The 21,946-nt window shown below is 34.4% G+C and overlaps 1 protein-coding gene across 19 annotated transcripts in view; it reads right to left on the bottom strand.

Moving 5' to 3' along the window:
- The window catches only part of LCOR (ligand dependent nuclear receptor corepressor), a 220,089-nt gene that overhangs the window by 100,388 nt on the left and 97,755 nt on the right, over positions 1-21,946 (bottom strand). For 10 of the 19 annotated variants that reach the window (XM_077125605.1, XM_077125606.1, XM_077125623.1 and 7 more), the window contains 2 exons: positions 3,029-3,094; positions 2,608-2,687 (listed from right to left, as the gene is read on the bottom strand). In XM_077125605.1, the coding sequence (XP_076981720.1) occupies positions 2,608-2,687; positions 3,029-3,094 (146 nt within the window). The remainder of the gene's footprint in view (positions 1-2,607; positions 2,688-3,028; positions 3,095-21,946) is intronic. The other 9 variants (XM_077125607.1, XM_077125608.1, XM_077125614.1 and 6 more) reach the window with 1 other exon arrangement.

Raw genomic sequence — 21,946 nt, 5'->3', positions numbered from 1 at the left:
TATCCATTCTAAGAGTTTCAGGATGCACACAAAATTCATTTAACTCTCATTTTTATGTATATTAACTCATTTTTTTCCCAAATAAGACCGGTATTTCTAACAACTTTTTCAAACATTACCTAGATAACTCACCATGCTGACCTCAAATTCAAGATTCCAACCAATATACTCTATGCTGCCACCTACTGCTTGTTACCATCCTCTCCAGATACTTCCTTCTTTTTTGGGAATCTTGGGTTAAAGTGCAAGTCAACAAACTGGATATATTTCATTTTCAGATTATAGTTCTCCTCAGATGAGATGCCCCAAATGACTGCAAAGAGTCCCATATAACCACTTTAAATACAACACAACTGAACATACAAATTTGGCAATTTATATTATCTAGGCTCTCTCTTTTCCTACATCCTACAAAAGATGTTATGGAGGTCTCTGCAAAAACAAACTCCTTAGAAGGTAGTACAGTGTCTACTGAAGAAAAATAGCACTTTCAGAACTAGTTGAGCTGTCAAACAGAAATATTCTTCTGAATTAGGAAGACAACTAAAGTTGTAAAACTACAAACAGTAAAAACAACTATTTTAAATGTCCTTGGTTTCATGGTTTCATATTTATGTATTTTCTTTCAAACTTTTCTCATACAATTATTTTTCCCTCTTATTGCAATGGAAAGCTTTTAATCATACTGTAAGAATATACTGTGTTCAATTTACCAAATACAGAGTGGCTTTCTACCCAATTCCAATCTGAAAAAAAGTAAATTAACAATTCTCTTCTATCTAACAGTTTCATTATACGACCTTCTTCTAATCTACCAAAATTCCTATTTCATGATTTGCTCAATAAATAGTCACAAAATGTCCATGCCCAGACATACACACACGTTTTTAAATGATTAACTTCAATTTTCTTGGTACTTTAACTCAAAACAATGTCTAATTTTCTGGTCTCTCTTTTGAAAATCATGTTAAATTTCATTAATTCAGCGAAAACAATCTGGATGAAAACAACAAGCAAAAAATGCTACAAAAGAAAATTAAGAACTTCAAACCAGTTACACGTTGGCTTTAGATTTTAAAGTAACTTGCTAATAATTGTAAATAGCAGTAAAATGGCTACATGCAGGAATACAATACATTCTAGCATAGTTTCACATCTTTAAGAGACTAACAATGTAGTCAGTTATCCAGGATTTGAACACAGAAGAGGATAAACAAAGCAGGCAGAATATTGATTGAAAAATAATTGGTATAGATGATATTTACCACAAAACTTTGAAGGGTTGAAACTACTGAAAGATCTTACAGAAGCAATAGCAGCAGAGTAAGAGCAAGGGAATTTCATGTTATAGGGAACAGTAGGTATGCAACGGTGTAGTCAAAAAAAAAAAGCAAGAGCATGTTGTTCAATACAAATAACCAGACCAGAGTAGCTGAAAGGAAACTACCAAAGGCTAGTGAGGTGTCACTACAACGAGAAGTAGACTGAATTGTGGAAGGCACTGAGAGATACTCTAAAGACTCCGGGAAAACAATAAAAAAGTCACTCAAGACTGTGTATTGGGTAACATTTTCAGACTATTTGGGGGTAAAAGTGTAGGGAAGTTTAACATAGTAGTAGTGTTTAACAGATTGAAGACTGAGAGACCAATTATGTTATTTTGGAAGTCGAGAAATAATGTTAAAAGTATGAACAATGGTGATGACTACAGAAATGCAAAAGAATGAAATTCATTCATTATGAGGGAAGAACTGATGGAACCTAGTCAACGATTTGAAGACAGAAGCATACAAGCAAGAATTAGGAATCGAAATGTTTCCAAGGCTTTAAAACTGGAAACAGAGGAACAAAAGCATAAGATAGTAAACGATTATTAATAAATGTTAAAAAAAAAAAAACAGGAATAATGTTTCTAAACCAAAATTTTGTTTTTAATTAATACAACACACACAAAAAAGGAACCCACTTTCTACAAATTAATATAAGCAGCATTCATTTTGAAGACAGAAACAGCAGTTTCACATTAAATGCCCAGATATTATGAAGAAACATATACTAAAAGTATAAACCAAAGTACATCATAAATCTACATGAATTAGTAACTGTTGGATCCAGATCCATGTTACACTATTCTTTTTGTACTACAAATGACTCCCATTACTTGAATTACCAAACACTACAAATTAAAGATAAGAACCCTAAATATTAGCCTTTAATATCTGCAGTTCAATCTCACAGAGGGAAAAAAAGATGTAAGAAGCTGTCCTAACGCTTCTGTATTTTGAATGTAACAATTAAAAACACCCAACAGGTTTTTTCATGAATATTAAAAAATAATAATAAAAAATAAACACAACAGTTTTAAATCAAGATAATTATTCTGCCTTATGAGCTATATATATATAAACAAAGCAATGCAGGTCATAATATAGATATCTCAAAAGGGCAAGCCAACAGCCTGGATACAATTTCCAAAAATTTCAAAAGCCAGAGTAACTATCATATTCTTTTTAAAAATAAATACAGAATTCTCAACATAGTAATCAAATTTTTAAAAAATCATAACTTTAAAATAGCATACAAAAGTTCTGCAAGCCTCTTGGTTACCTTTACTTTATCTCTTCTCAAGCAACAGAATAGACAATTTTCATCAAAAGTCCAATCAGAAATGTTTTCAGGCTCAAAGTCTGCAAAAAATAATAGGAATAACAAATTAATAGTGACAAAAAAGAATTTGCAGAAAATAAATCAGACTAATTTCAAAGATATTGTTCGTTTTAACAAAACAAAAGCACTAACTCATAGACAGATGCCATTTTTGCCTTAAAATCCTTTTAATTCTGTAATGCTCACTAGTTAATTTACCTTATTTATATATGCATTTTTATAGCAATTAAGCATAAAATATGCATATACAGATATGGCTTTAACTCATATGAAACTGAATTTAAAAAGGAGAAGAAGACAAGCTCAAATAATGAAGGTATCACCAGGGAAGAAACTGAAAAACCAAAAAGAATTTCAATACCTTTAAATAAACTGAGATCTTTTAATAATCCAGGTCCAAATAGCCCTTCAAGAATACTTTCAAACCCTGAAAGGATAAAAAAAAATCCATCATCACAAAACTATTTACTATAATAATTTAGTATGAACCTGCTGAATGGGGGAGGGGGGAAGGTATTTTCTTCCAGTTCTCAAGGATCCCTGGATTATACTGAGGAAATGATGCTGGCGAAAGAGTGTCAAAAACAAATCTAAAAGGAACATTTGCATTTTTGTCAGTGATTAACATTTAACACCATTCCGAGCATATCCAAGAACAAGACAAAACAGACAATGCTAGAAATAACCAATAAAGGAATGGAAATTAATAGCTTCTCTTACCATCTTACAAAACCCCAAAATACCTCTTTGCATAAATTCTTAAACTCAATTTTTAAAGGTACCTTTCTCAATTACAGAGTCAAACTGCTTCTAATTTTTCATAACTTTCTAGACTAATCTAAATGGCATTTTTCTAAATGTCAACTGAGATCAGATGTAGTTTTCAATCTAATGGTTTTTTGAAGGACTACCCTCACCAAGAACAACTTCTACACCACTAAAGAAAAATGCACAACATAATCATATTTCAAAATAATAGTTCTTTTATAACAATTTCCTATTGTCACAATAACTACTTGTTGGTTTCTTTCTGAAAATAAAACCTACTAATTATACATGCAAAATATATATATTTTTAAAATTCAAATATACCTGTATACAAATGCCTAAATAAAAAAAAAAACCAACACTTCTGACTTACTTTACAAATCGTTGTAAAATATGTAAAATATTTAAAAAAATTTTTTGCCATATTGCTGTTTTCTATGGGTTCTTAAGAGAATAAAGAAGAAGAAGGAGGGAATCAGATTGTATCTTTTTACAACACAACAGAAATAATGGATTAGAGCACTGGTTCCCAACCTATGTGTCATGGATCTCATTGCAAAAAATAGTTATTGCAAGGGGTTCAGGAATCCACATGTGTTCTAAATACAATCTTCAGAAAGATATGTCGTATATATTCATTACATATACTACTTTTCAAATGCATAGAAATGCTATTGTAATTAAGAAAATACAAAACGTGTTTCTGAATTCCTAGTAGTTTAGGGCACTATGTATTTTGCCACAGAATCTACTATCTCTAGAGAGCTTAAACTGCTTGTTTTTTTTTTAATTTTTAAAAAGCACTCACCCTCGAAAAGGTAGGGAACAACTAATTTAAGATACTATAGCCTGCTGGAAATATGAGGTGCACACAGGTAGTATTTCCATACTATAAATACCACCACGATAAAGGGTTTGGAAGGTAAAGGGTTAAGGAAAATGGTCTTAATTTTGAATTGACTGCAAAAATTATACTGTAATATAATGGATTTCTCTAACCCCTAGTATTAAACCATTACTTTCAATAACAAAATCTTCAGAATTTGTTAACTATATTGTAGTTACAGAGTTGATTTTTCTACACAGTTTTCATTCTATTAAGGAACAACTGTTTTTCAAATCTTCTTCCAGTCAAAATTATTCCAATCACTTTAGCAAAATCAAATTACCCACCCAAGCAGATGGGAGGTATCTACTCTCACTTATTACTTTCCTCTTATAATTAAAGCATTTCTTCCTCAATTCCTATGGCCCCTCTTTTTCCCCACACTAGACAGGAGAAATGTGGGGAGCAGAAATGAGTGTGGGATGGGGTGGGGGAGGTGTCGTGGTAAGAGAGTGAAAACAAAGTACTAGACAGCGTCCATTTTGGCCCAAGAGAACAGACAGTCTCAGCATTAGAAAACTTTTTTTATTGGTTTAAATCAATCCCATTGTCTGCATCCAATTCTTAAGTCCCCTTCTCACCTCCAAAAGGAATTTTAAAGGACAGCCTTCTGATTTCACAAATGGTAACAAAAGTATTTCAATATCTTTAAAGTACCAAATACACACTGCAAACAGCCAAATCATATTAATGGTGACTCTTATTCTGAAGAGCAAATTAAAATTCTTTTATCTGGGTTTATATGAAAGTATCGTGAGTTTCAAACTTGCATAGTACACAGAATTTCTTAATAGGAAACAAGGTAAAAATAGCAAAGAATAGTACTGGGAAAGAAACAAGTAAATAAAAGCTCTGGTAGACGAAATTTTTTAAGTTACAAAGGATAACAGAATCAGAAAGAGTAAGAAAACAGAATAAGAAGTTCATCAAATAACATACAGACACTAATAAAACCTAATCACAGGTCAAAAAGTAATGAGAAATTCGTTTCCCAGTGCCTGCCCATGTCAAAAAAAAAAAAAAAAAGGCAATGAGAAAATAAAGAACAAATGAATTAAACAAGAAAAAAAATGGTCATTAACTCAAAGATTAAACCACAACTAATTTTGATCAAAACAGTAACTGTAAACAAGGAATTCCTTTTTTGCTCATACCTGCAACGATATATTAAGCCTTACACATTTTATGAACTGGATATTGTATAAAGCCATATTTGCCTACCCTCTGTTCACTGGCTGTTAATGCCACTTGGTTTTATTAACATTAAATATTGGATTTAGCAGTTGCATAGCAACAGGGAACGTCTCATGTGCCATGCCTGACATTAACAAAAGGCAAATAGGGGAAGAACAAATGTAGTCAAAATTTATACCAAGATTTCACAGAAAAGCTATGGTGCTCAGTAACAAAATGCCACTGAAAATTAAATAAATACTGAAAGAGGCAGTCTTGTCATTATGTTCAATCACTAGGGCTTAAAAAGCACTTTTACATAATACAAAGAAAAAATATTTATTTATTGGACATAATTACTTTCCAGAGATTTTCTGTCCAACATCACAAATGGCTTCAAAGCTGGCCTACAGTCACTTTCTCACTCCAACTTTCAATGGTGACTTCAGATCGTATTCCTAAAACAATGAATTGGCAACGCCAGTCCCTGTTCAGAAAACTCCACAATGCTTAAAGAACAAATCTCAAATTCCAAAGTACAGCAATTAAAGCTGCTATACTTTGACTTCAACCTTCCTTGTTTCCCAGAACTTCCCTGTTCTTTCCCAGAACTCCAGTCAAGGTTGGTCTTCTCATGGTCACTCAATATACAGTCATTAATGCTACCTCCTAATATTTTCTGAAGCCTTTGCATCTCACCTCCATTCTAAGAAAGCATCTTTTCAAGGCACTCTTTAATTTGTTCAGCAAACAAACACTCACTTATTTGACCTCTATTAATTGAGAGCCTAGCACAGAGGCAGCTACATGACTGAGTAGGCAGTGCTGACTGGAACAGACATGGGGACTGCCTTCTTGGGTTCAGCTTCCAGTTCCCTCATCCTCAGAATTCCCACATCACTGTCCCTTTTTAAATAATGTCTTCTCTGTTTTTCTGTCATGCGCAAAGCCAAGTATGAGCAAGTACAGTACTTTGGAGAATAAGATTTGTCATAAGCTAAATCCTGTGTTTTTATTTTTCTTTTCATACATTTATGTCTTGTCCTCTCAATTAAATTTAATGCTCCAGAAATGGTAGAAGGGCTTCCCATTTACCACAATGATTATCTCATAGTAGGGCTCTACATGTCTTGATTTGCAGTTCTGACTTAATCACACAGCTCTCAAAAATAAAAGATTAAAAATGTTCACAATTTTCCTCTTCCAATCTAAATCATACTCTCTACTCTATTTGCAGCTACAAGTAACATTAAAGGAACATATAAAAAAATATAACTACCTGAGGACAGCAATATAATCTGCACTTTTCAAATAAGGAAAAAGATTATGGATAGAAAAGGAAAAAAAATGTTCCTGGACCTTGGGGGTCTCTCCTCTGAGATAATTAGTACAGAGATTACAAATATGAGACAAAGAGAGGTACTGATATAACACATTTGAACTTTCAAGATTTTATAAAGTATCAGTTCAAAGGTACTTGCTGATAACAATCATCACCTAGTAATCTAATAAACAAAAGGGAACTGAGAGCATCTTAAGTTCTTCGTTTGAAGCTCATGGTTTATGGCTTGCCACCACCATGCTGAACTTTATTAGAAGTGAGCCACAAAATGAAACTAATTTAAAAGCACTAAATTAATACGACTTCATATTCTATTCAAGGTAACTAATCCTTTTTATTGATGTTAGAGATGTCTCGGTGGTCTTACAACCAGAGAAATTTGGTTGAACTTCTTTAGCTAAGTAGTATTTGAAAATGTAAAAGAGAGACTATTACACTTCAATTATTTTGATGAAGCGATCTGGAATTGTGGTATATGCCAACGCACAATTTTAAAAAACAGTATACTAGGAAGAGGAGATCTATAACTAGACTAGTAACAAGCCTCAGGAAAAAAATCTCTTCCTCTTTCACAAAATCCCATAATCCATATTAGAAAGAACACTAGAAATAAAATGATTTGGTTTAAAACACAAGAATCTCTTTCTAACAATCTTCAACAAAGATTCTACTTCTCCCTATTCTTGGCAATCCATCCCAATATTGGTAAACTACATTCACTAACAGTTCTTCCTTTGCCCCTAAGCATGTGCTCCCAGCCTACACGCTCTGATGGAGCCTATTTCCTGGCCCATTTACCATGCTCAGAATTACGCAGACAACTACTCTGTTTTGAACTGATAACAAAACCTAACCAGACATACTGAGGAGAAACAACAACCTAAGCATAGCTAATGATTTCTGCTAACACAGAAACAGAACTAATGAAGAAAAAAGACTAGAACCTGAAGGAAAATTATAAAGAGTATTTCTATAGAGAATAGGGAAAAAGTGCACAAAAAGAAAGCAAATTTGGAGGAGGGGGGAAAAACTAAAACTATCAAAATAACCAAATAAAGGTAACAAATAGAAAGAAAAGCCTTCATAATGAATAGTGAAGAGAAAAAGATACACAAATCATGCATAAGACAGAAGATATGAAATGAGGAAGTAGCTGGAACATTCAATATCTGTAAAACAGGATTTCCAGGACAAGAAAAAGCAAAGAATTGAAATGAAAAAATATTAACATTAAAAAAAGAAAACTTCCAAATGTTGAATGGTGATTTAAGTTTTCATATCTAATGGGCTCATGAAGTACTGAGACAGGATACTAAGGGAGGGGAGGCAGATATATGTCAATTTCCCTGTAGAGAATACCTGAATTTCAAAAATAAAATTTGAAAAGCCTGAAATAGGAGAAAAAAATTTACATGGAAGATTACTTAAAATAAGGGGCAGGTAGAGGCTGTCAATCATCTCATCAAAGTAAGTGCTAAAAGCCTAGGGAGCTATATTTAGAAAATTATAAGGGGGAAAAACACTTTATGCTGCAATCTATAATTCGCAGATAATGGTAAAATAAAGGCCTTCTAGATGTGCTCTGATTTGGCAAGTAGGACAGCCATGTACCCTGGGGATAAGGGTTACTTAAAGTAGTTCAGCCAAATGAAAAATGATTCAGAACAGAGCTCCTCAAAAGTGAAAACAGTTTATAGAAAAAATAATGTATTAAAATTATACAAAACATAACACGTAAAATAATATAGAATATACAAAGGCATTAGGTCTTTAAACAAAGATTCTTTTAAAAATTTGAACACAGCATAATTTTTAAATTAATGAGTTACAAATAAGATCCTAAATTATTGCAAGAAATATCTAAGGTAAAGAGTAAAATATGCTAAAGATCAAGCTTATGGTAGTAAGGGAACAATTTGTAAGTCATTAATCTTTCATGTTGACAGGGAAATATAGGTTTAATATATTTGCTTCAAATGTATGGTATTAGTAAAATAGAAATACGTTAAGAACTTTCCAAATAATCACAGGGGAAGGGAAACAAAAATGGGACAATGACGAAAAGTAAATAACTGAGAAAATGAAAATACAACATATCAAAATTTATAGGATGTAACAAAGGCAGTGTTAAGAAGGGAATTTAATTCCCTAAATGCCTATATCAAAAAAGAAGAGCAAAAATTCAGGAATTAACTGCTCACTTGGAAGAACTAGAGAAAGAACAGCGAATTAACCCCAAAGCAAGCAAAAGGAAAGAAATACTGAAGATTAGAGGAGAAAAAATTAAACCAAGAACATGCAAACAATTGAGAAAAATCAACAAAACCAGAAGTTGGTTCTATGAGAAAATCAATAAAATTGATGGACCCTTAGGAAGGTTAACAAAAGAAGAGAGAGGTGCAAATAAATAAAATAAAAAAAGGAAGAGGAGACATAACCACTGATCCCAGAGAAATAAAGGAGGTAATGAGAGGATACTATGAACAACTTTATGCTAATACATTAGACAACGTAGATGAAATGGACAACTTCCTAGAAAGGCCTGAACAACCAAGAGTGACTCAAGAAGACATAGACAACCTCAACAAACTAATCACAAGTGAAGAAACTGAATTAGTCATTAAGAAGCTCCCCAAAAGAAAAGTCCAGAACCAGATGGCTTCACAGGTGAATTCTACCAAGAAATCAAGAAAGAGTTAGTACCAATCCTGCTCAAACTCTTCAAAAAAAATTGAAGAAGAGAAAAGGTTACCTAACTTATTCTATGAAACCAACATTACCCTCATACCAAAGCCAGACAAAGATATTACAAAAAAAGAAAAATACAGACCAATCTCTCTAATGAATATAGATGCAAAAATCCTCAAAAAATTCTTGCAAATCGAATCCAGCAGCACATTAAAAGAATTATACACCGTGACAAAGTAGGATTCATCCCAGGTATGCAAGGATAGTTCAACATAAGAAAATCAATCAGTGTAATACACCATATCAACAAATCAAAGCAGAAAAATCACAAGATCATCTCAATTGATGCAGAAAAGGCATCTGACAAAATTCAACACCCTTTCTAGTTGAAAACACTTCAAAGGATAGGAACAGAAGGGAATTTACTCAATGTGATAAAGGGATTTTATGAAAAACCCACAGCTAACATTATCTTCAGTGGGGAAAAACAGAAAGATTTCCCCCTAAGATCAAGAACAAGACAAGGATCTCCACTGTCACCACTGTTATTCAACATTGTGTTGGAAGTTCTAGTCAGAGCAATTAGGCAAGAAAAAGAAATAAAAGGCATCAAAATTAGAAAGGAAGAAGTAAAACTCCCACTGTTTGCAGATGATATAATACTATATATCAAAAACCCCAAAAAATCCACAGCAAAACTACTACAGCTAATAAATGAGTACAGTAAAGTGGCAGGTTACAAGATCAATACTGAGATATCTGTACTGTTTTTATACACCGGTAATGAGCAATCTGAGAGGGTAATCAAGAAAAAAGTTCCGTTTACACTTGCAACCAAAAGAATAAAATATTTAGGAATAAATTTAACTAAAGATACAAAAGACCTATACAAAGAAAACTACAAGGAATGGCTAAAAGAAATCACAGAAGACCTAAATTATTGGAAAGGCATACTGTGTGCAGGGACTGGAAGACTAAATTGTCAAGATGTCAACTCTACCTAAATTGATTTATAGATTCAATGCAATACCAATTACAACCCCAAAAACTTACTTTTCAGAACTAGGAAAATGAATAACCAAATTTATCTGGAAGGGCAAGGTGCCCTCAATAGCTAAAAAATATCCTGAGAAAGAAAAATGAAATCAGAGGTCACACACTACCTGATTTTAACGAGTATTATGAAGATACAGTGGTCAAAACAGCATGGTACTGGCATAAAGATAGATATACTGGCCAATGGAATTGAAGAAACTGTTCAGATACAGACCTTCTCATCTATGGACAATTGATCTTTGGTAAGGCACTCAAGCCTACTCACGTGTGACAGTCTCTTCAATAAATGGTACTTGGATAAATGGATATTCACATGCAAAAGAATGAAAGAGGATCCATATTTCACACCCTATACAAAAATTAACTCAAAATGGATCAAAGACCTAAATGTTACATCTAAGACTATAAAACTTTAAGAAGAAAATGTAGGGAAATATCTTATAAAACTTGTAATAGGGGGGAGGTTTCCTAGATCTTACACCCAAAGCACGAGTACTGAAGAAAGAAATAGATAAATGGGAAGTCCTCAAAATTAAACACTTTGTGCATCAACAAACTTTGTCAAGAAAGTAAAAAAAAGGCAGCCTATACAATAGGAGACAATATTTGAAAACTACATATTAGATAAGTGTCTAGTATTCAGAATATACAAAGAGACTGTTCAACTCAAAAACAAAAAGACAAACAACCCAATTAAAAAGTGGGCAAAAGACATGAATAGACACTTCTCAGAAGAAGAAATACAAATGGCCAAAAGATGCTCAACTTCTTTGGCTATTAAGGAAAATGCAAATCAAAACCACAATGAGGTATCATTTCATACCCACCAGAATGGCCATTATCAAAAAAAACCAGAAAACAACAAGTGCTGGAGAGGATGTGTAGAAAAAGGCACACTCACCCATTGTTGGTGGGAATGTAAAATGGTACAACCACTATGGAAGGGAATTTGGCAGTTCCTCAGGAAGCTAAATATAGAATTGCCATATGATCTGGCAATATCATTGCTGGGTATCTACTCAGTACATGAGGGCAAGGACACAAATGGACATTTGCACACCAATGTTTATAGCAGCTTTATTTACAAATGCCAAGAGATGGAAACAGCCCAAATGTCCATCAACAGACAACTGGCTCAAAAAGCTGTGGTACATACATACGATGGACTACTATGCAGCTGTAAGACAGAATAAAATCAGCATGTAACAATGTCGATGGACCTTAAGGACATTATGCTAAGATTAGCCAGAAAGAAAAGGACAAATACTGTATGGTCTCACTGATATGAACTAACATTAATGAATGAACTTGGATAATTTCAGTTAAGAACAGAGGTCATGAGGAGATAGAAATAGGGTAGATATTGGGTAAATGGAACTGAAGGGATACAGATTGTGCAATGGGACTGATTGTAAAAATTCAGAAATGGATAGCACAATGTTACCTAACTGTAATACAATAATGTTAGAACACTGAATGAAGTTCAATGTGAGAATGGAGGGAGGAGGCCTGGGGGCACAAATGAAATCAGAAAGCAAGATAGATAATAAAGACTGAGATGGCATAATCTAGGAATACCTAGAACGTATAATGATAGTGACCAAATGTACAAATTTAAAAATGTTTTTGCATGAGGAAGAACAAAGGAATGTCAATACTGCAGGGTGCTGAAAACAGATGGTCATTCATATCTTAAAACTTCAACTTCTGTGTGAGACTAAAGCAAAAAATGTTTATTTGGTACAAAATTTATATTTTGACTAGTGCATTTCCTAATATAACTTACATGGACAGGTTAATTGAACAGCATAAGTACATGGAACCTTCAATAGGGCATGAGATTTTGTAGGTTTGTCCAGTGTGATGCTCCAATAAATCACATGTGTGATGCAAACATGTTCAGTGTGACCTGAACAGTGAATAAAGAAGTATTTGCAAAGTCCCCTTGGGGGAATGGTGAGAAAGGAGAAAAATTCAACTTCCTCATTTGGAGAATTCCTGATTTTCTCGCAAGCAGTGGGGACAACCAAATCAATAGGTCAAGCCCTCAATCTTGGGGTTTGTTCATATGATACTTTATCCCTGCAAAGGATAGGCTAAGCCTACTTAAAATTAGGCCTAAGACCTCTCTCTCTCTCAGCCTACACAGCTAGCAAACTCACTGCCCTTTCCCTTTCCATGTGGGACATGACTCCCAGGCATGTGGACCTTCCTGGCAACAAGGGCCAAAAATCCTAGAATGAACTAGAACTCAGTATCAAGTGATTGAGAAAATCTTCTCGACCAAAAGGGGGAAGAAAGAAATGAGACAAAATAAAGTGTCATTGGCTGAGAGATTCCAAACAGAGTCAAGAGGTTATCCTGGAGGCGATTCTTACGTATTAAACAGATATCACCTGTTTGTTAAGGTGTAATGGAGAGGCTGGAGGGAATTGCTTGAAAATGTGGAGCTGTGCTCTGGTGGCCATGTTTCTTGAAGATAATTGTATGATGATATGGCTGTCGCAGTGTGACAGTGTGGTTGTGAGAATCTTCTGTTTGATGCTACTACTTTTGTCGACCTTATTGATGGACAAGTAAAATATATGGATTAAAAATAAATAAATAATAGGGGAACAAAAGTTAAAACACATTTAGTAGATTGAAATGCTGGTGATCGGTGAAGGGGTATGGTAATGTATGAATTTTTTTCTGTTTTCTTTTTACTGGTTTTTCTGAATTGATGCAGATGTTCTAAGAAATGATCATGATGATGAATATACAACTATGTAATGATAATGTGAGTTATTGATTATTTAACAAGAACAGAATGATCACATGATAAGAACGTTTGCATTTGTATGTGGCTATGTATCATAAATAAAAAATAAATTTAAAACATACATAAAAAAAAAGAGTTAAGCCTAAGAGTCACCCCCAGAGAACCTTTTCTGTTGCTCAGATATAGCCTGTCTCTCTCTCAGCCAATATGGCAAGCAAACTCACTGACCTCCCCCTCTTTCAATGTGGGACAGAAATCTTAGAATGAATGGGACTCAGCATCAAGGGGTCAGAAAACTTTCTCGACCGAAAAGGGGAAGAGAGAAATGAGACAAAACAAAGTGTCAGTGACTGAGAGATTTCAAACAGAGTTATGAGGTTATCCTGGAGGTTATTCTTACGCATTATATAGATATCCCCCTTCTAGTTTATGGTATATTAGAGAGGCTAGAGGGAAGTGCCTGAAACTATAGAGCTGTGTCCAGCAACCATATTTCTTGACAATGTATAATGATATAGCTTTCGCAATGTGATTATATGATTGTGAAAACCTTGTGTTTGATGCTCCTTTTATCTATGGTATGGACAGATGAGTAGAAAATATGGATTAAAAATAAATAATAGGGGGAACAAATGTTAAAATAAATTCAGTAGAGCATTTGTGTCTTCCGGAGAAGACGGCGGCTTAGTAAGACACGCGGGTCTTAGTTCCTCCTCCAGAACAGCAACTAAAGAAACAGAAACAATATGAAACAGCTCCCGGAGCCACGACAGAGACCAAAAAGACAGCGTACCCCATTCTGGAACGGCTGAACGGGCAGGGAGAATCCACTGTGGTGAGATACCCGAGGGGCGCGCGTTTTCCCGGCCAGGGCGGCTGGCGAATGGGGTCCCCTCCACGCACGTGGCTCCCCTGTCTGACTGGGAACGTTGGATAGTGGGGCCCTCCCGCCACACTTGGCATCTCGGGCCAGCTGGGCAATTTGGACCAGCACTCTCCCAAGCCGCAGCAGCCGGCGACCCCCCCCCCCCACACACACGTGCGGTTTCCCGGGCCGACTGCGAGATTCGGATTGGCAAGTTAAAGGAGCCACAGCATCTTTTACTGGTGGGACCCACAGACAGACGAGCACCACGAGCGCCACCTACTGGACAGGAAAAGAAAAACAAAGCCCAGAGATTTCACAGAAAAACCTTTCAACCAGCTGGGTCCCACACCCAGGGAAATCTGATCAAATGCCCAGACACCAGCAGAAAATAATGGATGATGCTCGGAAAATTGAAGATATGACCCAGTCAAAGGAACAAACCAATAGTTCAAATGAGATACAGGAGCTGAGACACCTAATGCTGAATATACGAACAGAAATGGAAAAACTCTTCAAAAACCAAATCAATAAATTGAGGGAGGACATGAAGAAGACATGGGCTGAACAAAAAGAAGAAATAGAAAATCTGAAAAAACAAATCACAGAACTTATGGGAGTGAAAGACAAAGAAGAAAAAATGGAAAAAACAATGGATACGTACAATGGTAGATCTAAAGAGACAGAAGCTACAATTAGTGAACTGGAGGATGGAACATCTGAATTCCAAAAAGAAACAGAAACTATAGGGAAAAGAATGGAAAAACTTGAGCGGGGGATCAGGGAATTGAATGACAATATGAAGCGCACAAATATACGTGTTGTGGGTGTCCCAGAAGGAGAAGAGAAGGGAAAAAGAGGAGAAAAACTAATGGAAGAAATTATCACTGAAAATTTCCCAACTCTTATGAAAGACCTAAATTTGCAGATCCAAGAAGTGCAGCGCACCCCAAAGAGAATAGACCCAAATAGGCGTTCTCCAAGACACTTACTAGTTAGAATGTCAGAGGTCAAAGAGAAAGAGAGGATCTTGAAAGCAGCAAGAGAAAAACAATCTGTCACATACAGGGGAAACCCAATAAGACTATGTGTAGATTTCTCAGCAGAAACCATGGGAGCTAGAAGACAATGGGATGATATATTTAAATTACTAAAAGAGAAAAACTGCCAACCAAGACTTCTATATCCAGCAAAATTGGCCTTCAAAAATGAAGGAGAAATTAAAACATTTATATACAAAAAGTCACTGAGAGAATTTGTGACCAAGAGACCAGCTCTGCAAGAAATACTAAAGGGAACACTAGAGTCAGATATGAAAAGACAGAAGAGAGAGGTATGGAGTAAAGTGTAGAAAGAAGGAAAATCAGATATGATATATATAATACAAAAGCCAAAATGGTAGAGGAAAATATTATCCAAACAGTAATAACACTAAAAGTTAATGGACTGAATTTCCCAATCAAAAGACATAGACTGGCAGAATGGATTACGACCCAGCAATACCACTGCTAGGTATCTACTCAAAGGACTTAAGGGCAAAGACACAGACGGACATTTGCACACCAATGTTTATAGCAGCATTATCTACAATTGCAAACAGATGGAAACAGTCAAAATGTCCATCAACAGACGAGTGGCTAAACAAACTCTGGCATATACCTACGATGGAATATTATGCAGCTTTAAGACAGACTAAACTTATGAAGCATGTAATAACATGGATGGACCTAGAGAACATTATTCTGAGTGAGTCTAGCCAAAAACTAAAGGACAAATACTGTATGGTCCCACTGATGTGAACCGACATTCGAGAATCAGCTTGGAATATATCATTGGTAACAGAGACCAGCAGGAGTTAGAAACAGGGTAAGATAATGGGTAATTGGAGCTGAAGGGATACAGACTGTGCAACAGGACTAGATACAAAAACTCAAAAATGGACAGCACAATAATACCTAAGTGTAATGTAACTATGTTGGAACACTGAATGAAGCTGCACCTGAAATATAGTTTTTTGTTTGTTTGTTTGTTTGTATCTTTTGTTTTTGTTTTTTTCTTTTTCCTTTTTTATATATATATATTTTTTATTAGTATTATTATTTTAATTCTCTTCTCTATATCAACATTCTATATCTTTTTCTGCTGTTTTGCTAGTTCTTTTTCTAAATCGATGCAAATGTACTAAGAAATGATGATCATACATCTATGTGATGATACTAAGAATTACTGAGTGGATGTGTAGAATGGAATGATTTCTAAATGTTGTGTTAATTTCTTTTCTTTTTTTTGATTAATAAAAAAAATTAAAAAAAAAATAAATTCAGTAGACTAAAATACTAGTGATCAATGAAAGGGAGTTGTAAGGGGAATAGAAAAAAAATAGGAAGAACAAAGGTTAAATATATTGAGTAGATGGAAATAATAGTGGTCAATGAGAGGGAAGGGCAAGAGGTATGGTATGTATGAGTTTTTTCTTTTTATTTCTTTTTCTAGAGTGATGCAAATGTTCTAAAAAATGACCACAGTGATGAATATACTACCATGTTATGATACTGTGAGCCAGTGATTGCATACCATATATGGAATGTTTGTATGTTAAGAATATTCATGCTTGTATGTTGTTTTGGTATGTCAATTAAAAAAAAAGGGAAATGCTAGATTTAAAAAAAAGAATGTTGGTGTTTGTATATTGTTTTGGTTTGTTGATAAAAAAAAAAATTTCACCTGTGGGGGAAAAAATATGTAATCTAGGGCCTTTCGCCTTCCTCACCTCTGTCTTTGCAAGGGTGCCCACATGTCCTCTTACACGTTCTTAGTAAATTTTCTGTCTCCTTAAAAAAAAAAAAAGGTGTAATCTAGGATAAACAAAATGTGGCATATCCATATAATGGAATATTATTTATTATATCATGGATGAATGTACCTCACTATAAGACAATGTAAGTGGAAAAAATCCTAAAACAATAGATTTCAGATATATCAAATGTCCAGAAAAGACAAATCTATACAAGCAAAAAGTATATCATGGTTGCCTAAGACTGGGAGTAGAAATGGGGAGTGACTGTAAATGGGCATGATGTTTCTTTGTGAGAAGATGAAAATATTCTAAAATTAGACTGGTGATGGTTGCACAACTTTGTAAATATAATAAAAGTAACCAAAAAGTATAATCAAAATGGTTGATGTAAGGTTTATAAATAATTTCTTCATAAAGCTGCTAACAAAAAATGTAATCTATTTATATATTATATCTGGTAAATATTTGTAATGTTTTAAGAGAATCTAGCCTATTAGAGCCAGCCTTGCAATTCTAACTTAAAATTTACAATTGAACAACTGATTTAGACTTGTGATTTTACAATGAAATCTTACTAAGTTTACATAATGCTTTAGAACATTTGTAAAACTTAAGAATTATCATGTTGTAAATCTAAGTGATTAGATTTATAAGATATATTTAAGTTCTAGGGAGGTTTAATCTGTTGAAACAATGCTTACAAATTGTTAAATCAGTATTTAAAGAGTAAACAGAACAATTTAAATTTATAATAGATGATTAAAATGTTTTAAAAAGTGAAACCCCTTTTTATTAGGAACAATGAAAAATTTGTTAAAATTAAGAGTGAGATCTGTAAGCAGAGCTTAAAAGTTTTAGAACTAGGTTTCAAATTTATAAATTTAAATAAAGTGAACATTAATTTAAAGACTGAATATGCAAATCTTTTCTATACACAAAGCCACTCTAGATACATATTTTATTAAAGAACTTGGAGCTTTATAGGAAAATCATGCATAAAATACATAATTCCCATATTACCCTATTATTAACACTTTGCATGAGTGTGATATGTATGTTACAATTCATGAAAGAACATTTTCATAATTGTATTATTAACTATAGCCCATCATTCACAATAGGGTTCACTGTGTTATACAGTATTTTTTTTTCTAGTAACATATGTACAGCTTAAAATGTCCCCTTTTAACCACATTCAAATACCTAATTCACTGCTGTTATTTACATTCACAATGTTGTATTACCATCACCACCATCTATTACTATAACTTTACAGTGTTGAATGAAATAGAGGCACAAAAGGACAGATATTCCATGATCTCACTGATAGGAAATAACTGAAATAAATAAATTCAGAACATACTATGTTGAGTGAAATAAGCCAGACACAAGAATAGGTAATTTCAGAAACTGTGTAGAATTTAACCATTAACTTCCTATTCTGTACTGCTATCTCAGCCCTTGGTAACTTGTATGTTAGATTCTGACTCTACAACTTTGCTTATTCTGATTATTTTCTATCAGCTGCACAACTGATAGAAATTACCTATTCTTGTGTCTGGCTTATTTCACTCAACATAGTATGTTCTGAATTTATTTATTTCAGTTATTTCCTATCAGTGAGATCATGGAATATCTGTCCTTTTGTGCCTCTATTTCATTCAACACTGTACCTTCAAAGTTCATCCATGCTATTGCATGAAAACTTCCTCACAGAGTTAAGTATGGAATTACCATATGACCCAGCAATTCCACGTCTAGGTATACACCCAAAAAGAATTTGAAGCAGGGACTTTAACAGGTATTTGTATGCCGATGCTCATAGTGGTATTATTCAGAACTGCCAAAAGATGGATGCAACCCAATTGTCCATCAACTGATGAATGGATAAATAAAATGTGGTATATACAAAACAGTATTATTCAGGATATTGTTTTTAAAACTTTGTATTTAATAAAAAGGACCAAGTGTTTTTCATAAAGAGTTCACCAATGTGGAAATACAGAAAAGTATAAAACATATGCCTTGCCTTTAGTATGCTAGTCAAGTTGACAAATTGAACACACATACAAACTGATAATGCTCAAATCTCGCATCTCGTGCCTCAGGCCATATTTCTAAGTGTCTACTTCCTAACATCACCAAGATAGCCTAAGTGCCTCAAAAAGCCCAAGTCAAAATTATTTTACTCCTTTTCCCTCATTACAGCTAATGACTCCTCCTGTATTACTAACCATTAAAAAGGCATCATAGCCACCACCCCCCAATCATTCAAATTAGAAAGTTCGATCAGCCATAGTTTCATCTTTTCCTCAAATCATTAAGTCTTCTGGTCTGAGTTGTACTCAATCTTATTGAGAAACATTCCTCCAAATCTATTCTCTCCTTTCCACCCCTAAATTTAAGGCCTCTCCATTTCTTACCTTAATAATTTTAATAAAATGTCATATTGCTAGTTAATGGCAATTATCATTAATTAAGCTTTACTTGGTAACAAGCAAGCACTGTACCAGGTACTTCACACTTCAGAGGAACATTGTGAAACAGGTATTATCTCTAACCAGCACAGATAAGAAATCTGAAAATCTAAGCAGCTATAGTAATTTGTTCAGCCACAAAGCTAAAAAGAGGCAGAGCCTAGATTTAAAACCAGACTTGTGTAAAGTCCATGTATCATAAATCCTATTAAAATCATAAGTCCTATTAAAATCCAGTAACTTTTAATTCATTTTACTATTTCAACATCTCCCACACCACCATTTTCATCCTCTTTACAGTTATCAAACTTCTTATAACACACTTTCTTAGTTTTAAAAACCTTTGATGCATTCAACTACTAAGATTTACCACTGGGGAAATCCCTGATACTGTCTCAAACATTAGGGATTCCCATCTCCTTGATTTTGAGACTTGCTCTCGTGAAGCTTATTAATGTAAGAGAGAAGGTAAGACTACCTATAGTTATGGCTAAGAGTTACTTCTAGAGGATCTTGTTTGTTGCTCAGATGTGGCCTCTCTCTCTCTCAATCCAACTCTGCAAAGAAAATCATTGTGCCCCCATTCAACCCCACCCCATGGACATGGGACATGATATTTAGGGATGAAAGTCTCCCTGCAAACATGGGATATGAATCCCACAGATGAGCCTGGCCCTGGTATCATGGGATTGACAATGCCTTCCTGACCAAAAGGAGGAGAAAAAAATGTGACAAAATAAGGTATCAGTGGCTGAGAGAGTTACAAATAGAGTTGAGAGGCTATTCTGGAGGCTACTCTTATGCAAGCTTCAGTGAGATATTGCATTTACCTAGGTTTGCCAAGCTCCAGCCAAAAACCATTTCTGTGGACCCTAAAGAAATTAGGGCTCTATCTGAGATTTGACAAAACTTTCATACACTATGATTACCTTCCAGAAACCTATAATGTCCACATGGGTTCCTATGCCAGATAAGTCCTGTAACGCAGCTGGGCCAGCCTTTCTGAGAACATCTAGTTCCATCCCCCTATTCCATACTAAAGACAGCCCTTTACAACATGAAAACACTAGAAAGGGCACATCCCAAATACCTAAAACTTATAAAGATTGGGAGACAGATCAAAGAAGAAGGAGGAATTAATAATAACAGTGAAAACAGAATATAACAAATGAGTATGACTGCTGAATGATTATATTGATATTTCTTTTAGTTTCCAGTATCTTAGAGCAGCTAGAAGAAGAAACCTAAAATTGTGGAACTGCAACCCATACCAAACTCTGAAATCTGTTCTAGAATTAACTGCAACAATGTACTATGAAATTTATTGCTTTTTTGTATATATGTTATATTTCACAATAAAAAATGTTTTAAAAAAAACTTTGTTGCTGCTCCACTGACAATATTGGAGACTTCAAATTCCTGAATGACATGCAAGATCATTCAAGGTCTGGCCCCAAACTCACTTTTTCAGCCTCTCTTCCCATCAGTTCCTGTCTATATATATACTATGCTCTGGCCGCATTGATGTACCAATCATTACATTCTTGTTAATGTTTCTACGACTTAGGGGAACATTATGGCTGTACCTCTATCTAGAATGTTCTTCCTACAACCCTCAATACATCCCCCATCACACCCTGCAAGATTCAGGCAAAATTAAGACCATCCATCAGTACTGAAGTTGTACTATTTATAAACTACATCTTTTTAAATGTCATTTTTGGGGGATTTATTTTGAGCAGAAAACTGGAGCCACCTATTTATATTTTTAACATCAGGCTATTGCTCAAGTAAGAGCATAGTAAATGTTTGTTGGATAAATACAAGCACAGTCTTTCTAATTCCTACATCTTTATATTTACCTGAGTGGCATGGTAAAGGCACAAAAAAATAAACAAAACAGAAGGGTAATTGATACCTGATGGAAAAAGGATGGCTTTTTGCTCCAGCTCAACTAAGTTCCCTGCATCTATGAACTATAATCAGGACATAATTAAGTTCTCCCTTTGCTGGCCAATGAACAGAGATGACAGAAAATATCTTTTTGTGTGTGTGCAAAACTGTAATCAACGCAAAGACAGAAATAAATTGAGAGATAAATTCCTAAAAACCAGTGGTATTAATATATTAAAAGGGAAAAGGAATATGTATTCAGTACCTGGAACACTATTAAAATAATTTCATGTGATTTTATTTACATATGTAATGCCATAAATGAAAAAGTAGCTGGGTCAGATGAATTTAGTTCTTTGGAACTCCAAGGGCAGTTCTGGTCATTTTTTCTATTACATCAAATTGTCTGGGGTAAAGTAATTATGCTGGGAAAGAAGCCATTTAAATGCAAATTTGAAGTTGATTAGAAATTAGTCAATTATATCAGAAGTTCACAATCTGTGGACCACAAACCCTTAGAGGGCCTCAGTCATTACAAGGTCAGTAAATCCATATGAGCACTGTTTGTAAATT

Source organism: Tamandua tetradactyla, chromosome 13, assembly GCF_023851605.1.
Source record: "Tamandua tetradactyla isolate mTamTet1 chromosome 13, mTamTet1.pri, whole genome shotgun sequence".
Taxonomy (NCBI): domain Eukaryota; kingdom Metazoa; phylum Chordata; class Mammalia; order Pilosa; family Myrmecophagidae; genus Tamandua; species Tamandua tetradactyla.
This window is presented reverse-complemented; position numbering and strand designations above follow the sequence as displayed.